The 13,379-nt window shown below is 46.1% G+C and overlaps 1 protein-coding gene across 2 annotated transcripts in view; it reads right to left on the bottom strand.

Annotated features, from left to right (window-relative positions):
* Positions 1-13,379, bottom strand: part of GLG1 (golgi glycoprotein 1) — a 60,365-nt gene that overhangs the window by 8,077 nt on the left and 38,909 nt on the right. For both annotated transcript variants that reach the window (XM_031615295.2, XM_090149725.1), the window contains exons 9-19: positions 10,457-10,578; positions 9,705-9,806; positions 7,594-7,747; positions 6,140-6,277; positions 5,240-5,326; positions 4,297-4,359; positions 3,564-3,677; positions 3,093-3,181; positions 1,921-2,038; positions 998-1,090; positions 306-443 (exon numbers count right to left, since the gene is read on the bottom strand). In XM_031615295.2, coding sequence (XP_031471155.2) covers positions 306-443; positions 998-1,090; positions 1,921-2,038; positions 3,093-3,181; positions 3,564-3,677; positions 4,297-4,359; positions 5,240-5,326; positions 6,140-6,277; positions 7,594-7,747; positions 9,705-9,806; positions 10,457-10,578 — 1,218 coding nt within the window. The remainder of the gene's footprint in view (positions 1-305; positions 444-997; positions 1,091-1,920; positions 2,039-3,092; positions 3,182-3,563; positions 3,678-4,296; positions 4,360-5,239; positions 5,327-6,139; positions 6,278-7,593; positions 7,748-9,704; positions 9,807-10,456; positions 10,579-13,379) is intronic.

Raw genomic sequence — 13,379 nt, 5'->3', positions numbered from 1 at the left:
TTCAGCAAGGGGAGTGAGTGTGTGAGCCCTATGGGAAGCCTCAGCACAGACTTCCTCCTCCATTCTGCTGGCACTTGAAGACAAATCTACCAGTGTGCAGGCTTCGACCTGATATTCAGCGTCATTAAAAGGGAAGAACCTTGAAGAAACCTGATTCTGAGCTGAGAATCTGATTACTTGCATGAAAGCAATCACGCTTTGAAGCAACACAGACATTTTCTAAGAAGCCTATGGGAAGTTCAAAACTGGCTCGAGGCACTTCCATAGCCCAGCCTCACCCTCTGGAATCAGCAAACACCCGTCACCTTGATCATCTGCTTGCAGACTCTCATCAGTGTGTAGTCCAGCTCTGGATCCATCATCTCTGTCTCCTGCAGCTTGAACACCTTCTGGTGGCACCGGGTACTCAACTGCTTCTTGATTTCTTTCAGGCATTCTATGATCTACAACACAATAACAACCAGGACAGGTGTGCTGTTGGCATGATTCCACCCTATGCTGCTCCAGCCCACCTATGTGCCCCCTGTTGGCTCACTATCTTCACCCATCAGCACGATTACATTTATGATGCCTAGATTTTATCAGACAAATCATTACCAGTGCTGATTTCCACCGCTTGCTTCAAGCTCATCTTTTCCCACAAACAAATGTAAGGCAACAAAGATGACCTGGACCTGCTCCAAAACCCCAAACCTCATCCTGCAGATTATACCTACAAAACCTTCAGCAACATCTGCAGTCACCAGCAGCTAATAGCTTTATATTAGCACGATGGTGCTAATTTTGCATGCTCACAGCAATGCATTCATGCAGTATTAAATGCTTGGGAACTGGTAGAAAAAAAATACCATACTCCAAAATAGCAACAGGAGATTTCAGTAATATCAAAATGAAAACCTAAACCTCCAAGGAGAGGAAAAAATGATCTTAAAAAAAAAAAAGTTTCTGAAGCTAAAGTACAAAAATTAAATAGTAAATTATTCAGGTGATCCATTACCTGGGCATTGCCATAGGGAACATTTTGGCAGTAATTCTTGATGTCACTTTTACAAGCCTCATAGAGCTCTGGTTCAAGTCTGATGTCTTCCGTCTGCAGGAGAGATTACAGTACAAACTTTTAACTGGGACTCATACAGTTCAAACAGAGCCATCTGCTTACAAAGGGAGGTCAGCAGCTTTGATTTAATGGCATCCTGGGGGTAAGAAACATCAACAGGAACTAAACTTTGCAAATCCATACAAGGTATCAGTTTTGCATGGTGACTGAGGGGTATTTTTGTTTAAAGCACAATGCTAGAGCTAAGAAGTTGTTTCCCAGGCTCCTCCTAGCAGGGCATTGACACAAAAGGCCTGAGCCAGCTAAAAGATCAGGTGAACAGTGATGACCACTCTGCAGCCATCCAACCTGCTGGGTGATACAAATGGAGCTTCCTGCTTTTAGCAGTGCCCAAACAAAAGCTTGTTGCTGTCAGTGCTGCAGCAGAAAGCTCGGAGGTGACCTTGCATGCTACCCCCAGTTATACACACAGCCACCTAGAGCAGCTGGATTCAAGGCAGCTCATCTGTTCTCCTCTCTTCAGTCTGTAAAATGAAGCTCATACTTGCTCCAAGAGGACTTGTAAGGACACAGGCACGTGTAGCATGCTGCTGAATACTCAACATCATCACTTCTAGCTGAAATCCCAATGACCACTTAGTTTTCTCAGCCTTCACAAGCCTACACTGAAGGCACTGAAGCAGACAGTCGTTATTTTTCACTGCCAAGGTCAATCGAGCCCAGTGTTGTAAGAACAGTGGAAACAATAAATGAGATACATCGAACAAACGAGCTTCATTTTGTTCCAGGGTGGACAAAATAGGAAGTTGGGAGTGAAAGACCTTGCTAGAAGAGCAGGCAGACCACAAATTTCACACGTTTACCATTTCCAGCTCCTCCACACGCAGCTGCTTGCGGCACTTCAGAGATACCCTGTGCTCCTTGGCGTCCTGCAGAGTGTCATTGCGCACCGTTGTGCTCAGACAGATCACTACATCCACCCTGCAGAAAAGAAGAAAGGTTCTTAACCCACGTATCCTCCACTTGGATCAGCCACAACTGAGAAACGGACCCCAAGGATCTATACATAATGGGATCCTCAAGTGTCTATTGGGACAGCTCAGTGTGGGATTGCAAATAAAGCCCCTAAATCTGATGATATCCAATGGCAATCCAAACCAACAGATACAGTAATATTCTCAGCATCCCCACAAAGCTACTGGGCAGCAAGACCTGTGCTTTTAAGTCAATGAGCACCGCAGAAAGTCAATGAGCACCTCAGAAAAGAGGAACTATAACTACTAACCTTCAGAAATACACAAAGGTATATACCCCTATATGATGATCAGAGGGCTGGAGCACCTCTCCTATGAAGAAAGGTTGAGGGAACTGGGCTTGTTTAGCTTGGAGAGGAGAAAGCTCCAAGGAGACCTCATTGTGGCCTTCCAGTATTTGAAGGGAGTGTATAAACAGGAGGGGGAATGGCTGTTTATGAGGGTGGATGGTGATGGGACAAGGGGGAATGATTTTAAATGAGACAGGGGAGGTTTAGGTTGGATATGAGGAGGAAGTTTTTCAGCCAGAGGGTGGTGAGGCACTGGAACAGGTTGCCCAAGGAGGCTGTGGATGCCCCATCCCTGCAGGCATTCAGGGCCAGGCTGGATGTGGCTCTGGGCAGCCTGGGCTGCTGGTTGGTGACCTGCACACAGCAGGGGTTGGAACTGGATGAGCATTGTGCTCCTTTGCAACCCAGGCCATTCCATGATTCTACACTGCAAGCAACCCTTTTGTATCAAGAGAAGGGCATTTATATCATAAACTGCAGGTAGTAGTACTGCCATCCAGGAACAGGATTGACTTTATGCGTAATTTAGGTCTTGCATCATTGGAGAAGGATACTAAAAGCTTTCCACTGAAATGAACAAACCAGCAACACCACAGAGAAGTCAGCCTTCAGAGGAAGCCCATGCTTTCTGTCATGCCCTGAAATACCTCTGCACACAACTTTCTGACACGTTCATACATTTAGGATGCTGTTTGGTTTGGCACTACGTACTTTTTTTTGATGTTGGGGCAAAGTTTCAGCACATCTTCCTTGCAAGCCATTTTGAACTTGTAGGAGAACCTGAAGTCTTTCATTTGAACCTGCAGGAACGAAAAGAAATGAGAGATTTTGGTCACGTGGAGAAATACGGTGCATGCTGCCTGAAAGAACACTCAAGTGAAGCAATTAGCAAATGCTTCTGGCCACAACTTATTCTCACGGATGTCACAGAGATGCTGCCCCACTGAAGAAGCAAGGACCCCCCATCACATGCCAGGGGGAGGAAGTCTGGAGAAAAAACCACTCCAGAAGTGACCGCCTTTGACCAGGCACACAATTACAACAGTCTCAATTCACAGAGGCAACCTCAATACAGTTGGAAATCAATCTTAAAAAAGGAAAGGGTGTCATAATTAGCTAATTCCTGCCAACACCGTCAAATGCAACCAGTTCCCACTGATAGCATAGAAAAGCACTGCTTACCAGCTGGAAATGAGTAACTCCGATTGCACATTTTTCGTTCATTTCCTTCTGGTGTTTGTTCTGTATTAAACACTCCATCAGGTCCCCGGAATCAATCTGGTTATCTGCAACCTCCTGCAGGACAGACAAAAGGCTTAAAAAATGAGCCACCCTTACAAGACAGGGTTTTCATGTTCCTTTAGCCTAGAAAGTAACTGAGAGCAAGGGGATTTACACATCTCTTTTGTGAGCACACACTCCCACACACTGACCACGTGAGCATTAAGAGACACAGCTCAGAAAAGAATCATCCCAGACATATGCATGCTTTAAACATAACGCAGGGATGCAATGCTCACATGAGTTACTAAGTCAGGTGCTCTCACTGCTCCTTAATTACTCAGACCTAGAGCAATGTAGGAAGCTATTTCAGCAACGCGAGCAGCTGCACACAGAGGAATGGCTCAGCACTCTGCTCAAGGCAGGAGGAAGGAAAAAAAGTTTCATTTCCAATCAACTGTGAAAAGTAACTCCCAATTCCAGGGCAATATTTATCTTCAAACTCCAGTTTTTGTGCTACAGCAAAAGTACTATACAGAGCTACAAAGCCTTGTTGGAGAGTTTTTCCACTGAGCACTTTAGCAACTGCTTATTTCTGCTTTTACCTTTGAAATGCAGAAAGCACAGCAAGGATATTAAGATCTAACCTTTCCCACAGTGCTCTTTCCCAAGGATACTGGTACTAAGTACTCACGTGACAGAAGGTCTGGATAATGGGCTCGCATGCTCTCATCAGCAAGGCTTCGATTTGAATGTCCTGCAGAAAACACACCATGCTTCACTTTCACAGTATATAACCCAGGAAAAAAATGACTCTGAAAAAAAACTGGTACGGGTTCAACTCAGAACAGTTTAGAAGGCTTTGTTCAGATGCAATCCAGACAGCCTCACCCTTTGGTTATGGGAATGCTATGGTCCCAACAATGCAGTAAGTGCAAGACAAGCCTTCCAGCTTAAGGGAACAGCCTGGCCTCCACAGGTAACAACTCACTGCCTGGATAATTCAGCCACTTTCCTCCAAATTGGATACTCCAGCACCAGAAAGCATCCCACTCTTAAGCAGGAATTAAAAATTAATGATAGTTCTGAGCAAACCCTTTTGTAACCACTGGAAGGAAGCATCCCCTAGGGCATAATGTTGATTAAGAGGTACAGGAAACAGTTTGGGGCAAGATATTCAAACATGCAGCTTCATGAAACAAGCAGAGCTGCTGGCATCACTGGAAAACTGAACGTCCTGCATGGCAATTATTGCTTGCAAAGTATTTGGGGCCCAGAGGGAAGCTGCAACATGGTACTCAAAATTTCAAGCAGAACAAGAAACCAAAGTCCCTGAATGTATTTTGACTTGTACTAAAGGTGAGCTACCTATGCAAAGCTTCTTTACCATAAGCCCTTTTGGTCTGCTGATGGCATTTCTCCTGCTTGCAACCTTACCTGTTGTTCAGTTCTCTTCTTCAAGGGCTCCCCATGAAAACTAACAACACGTGGGGTAAAAAGGATAGCAGTGCTTTTCTATGCTTAACCCCAGACATCTGCGTTCCTTCAGCTACCCTTTTATTAAAAAATAAGTACTGCCAAAATGGCACATTTAACCACACTGCTCTTCCCTTCATCCCACGCTGGGAACTGCTCACCTCAGACTCCAGCTCAGTCAGGTTTCCCACTATGTCTCTGCAATCAGACACCAAGTCATCAAGATGGTCCTGGAGACATTCCAGTTCCTAACAAAGTAGATGTTTCAACATAAGCTCTGAGCATCCAAGATCACAATCCAGGCCTGCCATATTGCAACACACAGGAAGCTGCCCTTTCTTTGGTAGCCATGAAGCTCCTTTAAAGCCTTTTGAGTTGGTTTTGCTTTGTTTTACAGGGGGGAAAGAGTGTGTGTACCTAGGATTGGTTGAGAACATTGGTCTAAAACGTTATCATTTGTTCTCAAAAGCTGTGCGATGCACTTTCACTTCTGGAATATCACATTTCAAGTGCCCTTCCAATAACCTCAATGAAGGGTTAATTACCCATCTGCAACAGAAAGACAAAGGCCTATGCTCTATGGCATCTGCTGCTGAATGGCTCCTTCCCTCCAGCCACGCTAGGGCAGAACAATTTAACATGAAAGTATTTGTTGAAACTTTGTTAAAGAGCAGCAGATGTTAGCTCAGCTCTGTATAAACACAGGAAGTATGTCAGTATTTGCCAGATGGGAATAGGATAAAGTTTATGTGGGAAATGTCAAGCTTGTAATAGAATATTACAAATAAGAGTCAGGGTGGGGCTGCTCCTATGAAGTTCTTCTTGTTAACCATCCCTTTGCCTCATTTTGTTCCACTCACGTTTGAACCCACAGTGCAAAGCTTCTTCCCAGGACTCAGCCCCAGGCTAGGGTAGATTCCATTTCAAACTGCATGCATTTTTAATATACTCTTGGCTCTGAAGAGATAACCAGCCACACAAAGTTCCTGCATTTCTCCCTTTTGCGCCCTTTCCACCCATCCAGCTTTGCAAACAGAGCAGGGCTGCTCAGTGTGCAGTACCTGCCCCGTCTCAGTTTTCTCACTGCACCACTTCCCCAGGTCGATCATGCACTTGTCCTGCAGGGCTGGGTCCAGCTTCACATCCATGGCACGCTGGTGGAGGATCCGCTGCACCTCCGCTCTGCACTCCCGTGATAGCTGCAAAGAGAGCAAAGGGCACTCAGCCCAGAGAGCCAAAACGTGTGCTACGTGTTGCATCACTCCAAGCCCACGGAGAAGAAAGAATGGCTCCAAACCAGAAGCCCAGAATGATGCAACAAAGCCCAGCTACAAATTCTTCCCAGCAGTGCCGGCTGCAGCACAGCAGAGCTGACATTCATCAAGACTGAAGAAGAGACCAAATGCAGGAAACCAAGGGGTATTCATACAGTCATTGGCAGAACTACAGTTCTGTTTGAAGCTTAAAACTTCACATGCTTCACTCCCCGTGTGTCCTACCTAGCACTGCAAAAAAAGTATAGATGCAGCCTCTGATAAGTTTGATTTTAAACATGAACTTTCAAAATGACAGCTGCTCCCCTAGCCCAACTTCTAATAAATAAATAAACAGTTAAAAGCCTTTTCTCTCTTCGATGTTAGTGGCAGAGTGGCTATTGATTTTTTTGGCCAGCCCTAATATAAAAATGGAATTAGAAAGTCTCCACTCAGCACAGTAAGCAACGGCATTAAAAAAAAAAGATATTCCTAAAAGTCAGATGACACTGCCAATCAATAGCTGACCTCTGCCACAGCAGACCTTGTACATCCAACTGCAAAACTCCTTTTTAAGCCAACCTGTTGTGTAATCCCACCGGCTCAGAGGGGCTGTGTACAGCACAGTGGCAGAATGGGATGCGAGTACCCAGCTGACATCAAAGGAGTGCCTCGACAGAGGCACAAGAGGGCAGCAAAATTGAAAAGAGCACCTCTGAACCCAGCAGATGTGATTATGGTGGATCTTCAGACTGCAGGGCAGCAAGTCAGATCCCTACTGTCTTCTCTAAAGGCAGCATAAGTACACTGAGCAGCAGAGCATGCTCCAAAGAACTGAAAGCACGTTTCGTATCAATAGGAAGAATTTAAGAGACTATAATCCAAAGCTGCATTCAATTCAAAATTCAATTAGAAACAGCCTAAGACAGCTAGGCTCAGAAAGCCCTTCAGCATGAAACCAATTCTGTAGCTATGCTAGCTATCTGTAAGGAATCACATTACACTTTGGAAAGAGCAGAAGGAGGACTTGCTCTGCATCTGCATGGATGCATGCAGGGAGTGGGCAATCGTCACATCCTGACACGGTCATTCTGCCTTCTCAGAGCAGTAACAACCCTACAGGGCACGCTCAAAGAGCTGGACATCTGACCTAGTGCAGTACCTAAGGCAAATCCTTCCAACAAGGATTCGAGAGCTCTTGCAGCACGCCACGACCAGCACATCACAGATGGAACAGCACTAAGCTGCATGCCAGCACTCACCCTCCGTCCCTGCTCCTCTGTGCGGTAGGCATGCCTGTACAAACAGGAGAACACAGCCCCAGGGGGCATCAGCTCACTGGTCTCATTCCAGCCATGGGTATGGCAGAGGCGGGAGGCATCGCCCTGGCACTTTCGGTAAAGGACCACATCCAACCTGCAGACAGACAGAGCATCACTCACACTGCTATTTCCTCCATGCTCAAACCTGAAATGCTTTCGAGGGGAAAAAAATCCATTACAAGTTTCAAACACTGGAACATCAGTGTCTGAACAGCAGAACGCCTGTCGCTCCAGTTAGAATCAATTCCCTCATCCTGCAGAAAGGCCTTTAATTACAGATCAAACCCTCTGTGCTTCTTGAAGCACCTCCCATTCTCTCCCACAGCATGCCAGCCAAAGAACACGAGAAAAGCAATCGTCTCCTTGATGTGCTACAGCAGCACAAAAGCAGGTCCATACCCATCTCACATACGCTTCATACTCAATCACAGAATGGCTTGGGTTGGAAGGGACCCCAAGGACCACCATGTTCCAACCCCCTGCCACAGGCATGGCCACCAACCCCCAGACCTGGCCCCAAACCAGGCTGCCCAGGGCCCCATCCAACCCAATCCAATTTTGAAACTAGTTTCATAATTAACCTGAGTTCGGTTAATTGTCTGCTGTGGACTTGAGCAAACTGAAGACTCAGCATCCCTTACTTTTGCCCATGAGAAGACTGCGTGAGCAGATTTCTGAAGGCAGTGTCTAATGACATTAAGGTTAAGAGAGAAAGATGCCCAGCTTTCCAAAAGGGGAGCTCCAGATTCCTCCGGCACTTCAGAAGGCAAACATCAAGTTACACCACTGGACCAAATTACACAAAACAATAAAGCAGAATAAAAACATGGTTTTCTCACTGTACATCTATACTAGGCATTGAATAAAATGGTTCATCCGAGCCAGCTTCAGGGAATACTGGGTGAATGAGAAAGGGGAGCCCCAGTGGTGCTCTGCTTACACTAGGAATTAGAATTACCTTTACTCCCAGCAAAATGCAAATACTCTGCTTTCCTTCTTTCACCTCTTTGACTCAATAAATTATCTCCTGGAAACATGGCAGAAGCATGAGAACCAGCAATGATGGGAAAAACAGGAAAAAAATTAAGTATTCTTATTTTATCTAAGGAGGTGGCTATCAAGGTCAATAGCAAGCAGCCACGAAGCCATCAATTCTACGATCCACGAAGCCTTGTGCATTTTGGATGGAGAAAATTCACAGTGCATATCAGCTCTTAACTGCTGGCAATGCTGCCCACAGGTACAGCTGGGTGTCAGATTTTCTTAATGTCCCATTTGTGTACCCTTTGCAGCAATGGAGGCCCATTTCTTGCAGCAGTTCCACTTGGTGTATTCAACTCCTTCACCTCTCGATCAAGGAAAGCCAGGCATTTCTTCTTTCCTCAGCTTTTGTGTTTATTGAATGCATACCTCACTCCCAGCCACCTTAGCCTTAATGTACACCTCACTCCCAGTCACCTCAACCCACGCAGGCACAACAGGCTCTGCAGATGTTTCAAACAAAGCACTGCCATGTTTTCATGAAGAAATAGGTAAAGTTGTGCTCCAGAGAGAATTACATCACTCCACAGGCAGCCATCACACCTAGAGGACATGAAGCAAGGCGGAAAGAGGAGCAGGGAACCTCCCTCCACAGCAGCTATTTGTTGATCTTAACACTTTGTTCTCATAACTCTCTTTTCGTAGTGCTCACAGCAGATAAAACTGGCTACACAGAAAGTGACCTACAGCTTCACTGTGGTCAGAGAAAGTTCTTTTAAATAAAGATGCATTGAATTTCAGAGCTCAAAGCTGGAGAAACCTCTTAGGGTTGTCTCCTTCCTTTTATGTGAACACCTAATTTAAGTTAAAAAACAACAAACTGCTGCTCTAACCAGCTGCTGCTTCTCCTGTTCTAGGTGGGTACAAAGGCCTTCCAGATCTGGAATGTTTAGCAGTTCTCTCTCCTCTGAGCAAGGCTATGCAATGCTGTTTGGCAAGGAGTTACTAACGCATACAGATACTAAAATACAAGCATCAAGTGAGGATAAACCTTGTTTCACAGTACTCACTTCCAGTCACGAGAGATGAAATACTGGAGCTCCAGGAGCCGATGCTCACAGTCCTCCACCATCTTTTCCGTGTACAGGTGCTCCATCAGGCAGGACAGAATCCTGAAACCAGAAGGAGAAAAGGTAAGTGTAATGCTGTAATGGGATGATAATAGCAGAGTGGCAAAGTCTTTGGCTACAGCAGAATGAGAACGAGCCCAAATGCAGCAGCCACGGATGCAGAAATGAAGGAAAAGAGCTGCTTACCTTTGGAAGGCCTCAGGCAGGCAGGGATCTCCAGCTAGAGATGCCCTCACCTCCACTGCCAACCCCTAAATGAGGGCTGGGAAGAGGTGGATCCTGGCTCTACCCCTTCCAGTCACTCAGGTGCACTGCTCGCACCAGAGCTCCCCTGGGTTGGCCCTGCCTTCCCACCAGGTGCTCCATCACTGCTTCAAGCCATGACTTAGCATTGCCACTACAGTAAGGAAGAGACTGGGCCTCCTCGTAACAGTCAGCGCTGCCAAATCAGGCTTCCCAACAAACTGTACCTCAGCCATTCTAACACAGCAATGATGATCTTTCTCTTCTCTTTCACAAAGAGGACAAGCATCAACACACCACGTTTATACCCACCAATTCCACCCTTTTAATTATCTCAGCCAATCCGAGACATGACAAAATCAGATGTCAGTCTGTGCAGCACAGGCTTGCCTGGTTAAGCAGCCCTTTCAAGGCTTGTTATAACCCAGCAGTAAGTGAGAGGCACCTACATGGGATCCCCAGACCGTATGTGCTTGCAGGCGGTCTGTATGACGGATTCACAGGCCTCATTCAAGGCTCTGTCAATGCGATAATCAGCACCAGGGTCCGTTTCTTGGATCAGTGTTTGGAGCTGGAAGAAAGAAAGAAATAGAAAGGAAAACTAAATTATATATATATACATGTATGGAGAAGGTCCAGGAGCCCCACTGAAACACAGGATAAAGTGTCATCTGCTGCCCCATGCTGCAGTCCTTCTGCAGGGGTCCTCCTCAGGCCTCCAAACACGAATTTGGGAAGCATTTGCTGGAGGGAGAGATGGAAACTCAAACGCACTCCATCCATTGGTAGTGGGGAAGAGGCAGCTTTCCACACTCTAGGTCATACTCAGCCCCACGTGTTTCACACCATAGACTGAACAGCCCCAGAGCACCTTACGTTGCTGTTCTACAGGCAGACATTTGTAGCTGACAAACTGGAAGCAAAAAAAGGAGCTTGCTTAGAATGCAAGTGCACACCAATATCAAACAGGCTGTGCTGCTACCACCTTGACACTTACTTAATGTTTCTTGTCACCAGTCCTCAGCCCAGCTAAATCAAAAGCACACTCACAATTTTATCCTCCATCCTTCAAAGCTTGCACCTAAACACCAGCCTGCACACTTCTAGGGGGCACCAGCCCTAGCATCACAAAGCACAGGGGGAGAAAAAGCATCAGAGAACCAGAGAAAATGAAAGCTAGGGCTATTTATCCAGTAGGAAGCTTATGATCAAGAAGACAGTGCCTGGGAGGAACACAGCATTCCCTGGGCTGAAGTTAATAATGCCCAGCCTCAGCCTGGGGATGCAGGCAGCTGGGATCACTGTGCCAGGTGTTACACAGAGCAGGATGATGTGTGACTATGGGAATTACTCTCTCAAGGATGAATGGCTGAATAAGCCCTCCAAGCTGACATTTGCTTACAGACAGATTAAGCATACTGGTCAGAGCACTACACAGGCAAGCATCTTCCTGCTGCCTCAGTGTTTTTGGTGCTGTCAGGTGTAGGGTGCCTGGGCACGGGTGCTAAAACATTCATTATGTCAGCAGCCAAGACCTCTCGCTCCTTAATCAGGAATGTTAGCCTGAACTCAGCCCCTCTTGGATCTTCCCATGTTGGAATTTATTCTTCCTACCACACATTACTGACAGTACCTTGTTGATGGGCAGCACTGGTTTTACTCTCTTTTTTAGGGATCCATCTCAGGATCCTCATTCACTGGCACCATTCTGTGTAACCTCCTTGCACAAGAGCTGCTGCAAAGGGCAGGCTGAAGAGCCCCCATCCCTGGAGGTGTCCAAGACCTATGGGGATGCAGCACTGAAGGTCAATGGGCATGGTGGGTTGAGCTGGGGTTGGCCTTGGGGATTGGTCTCTTCCAACCCTAATGATTCTATGAAAGAATTAAATTGCATTATCAGTGCTCCTAATGACACTACTGAAAGCACTGGGACAAGGTTTTCACTCTGCCAATATCTAGAGACAGACCCGGGACTGCTTTCTCTTCCTTACAAGATTAACCAGAAAAAAAGTAAAAGCAGGAAGCTCATTTCAACGCAATAAATCAAAACTAAATCATATTTTATAAAGTCAGCATTCAATTTGCTCATGTTGTCACTGGCAGAGACCAGAACACATCACTGAACTTCAGGGGGGGTCACTACCAAGCCCTGCTGCTGCATTAACTCACTGTACAGATATAAGAGCTGTGGTCTAATTCTAAGAGAACTAGGAAAAAAAATACCATTAGAGATTTCCACATTGTTTTTCCCCAGAAAATATGGAAACCTCAAATCATTCTGTGATAACATATGCACACTTGCAACATCCTGACCTTGGGTTTTAAGCTACATTAACAGTGGAAATGGACTACAGTGGTTCCACGTACTGCAGGAGGTCAAGGACATGCATCTCCCCAAATTCATGCATCAGCATTAGCACTCCTCCAGCAGCTTTGCATTGATGTCACTTTTCCAGGCTCATCTCACAGACATTGGCTGAAGGGTCATTAAAAACAGGATTAAGTATTAAAAACATAATATCACATGAAGCAGCGCTAATGAGCTGGGACAAGCATTAAATAACTGCTTTCAAACAGGAGACATCTGGGCCAAAATTAAAGTTTAAAAAAGGCAAAAGAATCAACTTCGTTTCAAAAAGGTATTTTGGAGAGGAATGAGCCTTTGTTTCAGTGGCTGCAGCTACACTGCTATGCAGCAGCACGCTATGCCTGTCCCTGAACTGCTACATCTATCACTCAAGCTGAGCAAAATGGCAACAATAGAACAAGTGGCAGCCCGCATGGAGATGATTCTGGTGCACTTCCAGGGTTAGAGCACAAAAGGAATAGTAAGGAGAAGGGATGCTTTAGAACAAGGATGAGTGGTGATGGCCTTATGTCGCACCAGGGGAGGGTCAGGTTGGATATTAGGAACAATTTCTGCTCCCACAGAGCAGTGATGCAGTGGCACAGCTGCCCAGGGATGGGGGGAGTCACCATCCCTGGAGGTGTCCCAGAGCTGTGGGGATGTGGCACTGAGGGACGTGGGCATGGCGGGGGTGGGCTGGGGTTGGGCTTGGGATCTGAGAGGTCTTTTCCAACCTTAATGATACCATGATCTTAAAACTTAAAAAGTTTCCCTACATCTTACATCCAGGACAAGGATCCAGGACTCAAGAACTGCTGGAGTTCAAATACAAAATCCAGAGCAACGCAACCCAAAATTTTCTGAGGGGGTGAAAAAAAAAAAAAAGCATTACAAGCGTGCTGTGAGACAGCAAGTTATACTTCATCCCACGACAATTACACAACTGCCTCCAGCACTCAGCAGTGCCCGGCAGAGCTGGATTGCCTGCAGCACGATCTCTGTGGCCAGGCAGAACATCAGCACAC

The sequence above is a fragment of the Phasianus colchicus genome, chromosome 13, assembly GCF_987193195.1.
Source record: "Phasianus colchicus chromosome 13, bPhaCol1.hap1.1, whole genome shotgun sequence".
In the NCBI taxonomy this organism is placed as follows: domain Eukaryota; kingdom Metazoa; phylum Chordata; class Aves; order Galliformes; family Phasianidae; genus Phasianus; species Phasianus colchicus.
Note: the sequence above shows the minus strand (reverse complement) of the source record. Positions and strands in the feature narration are given on the sequence as shown.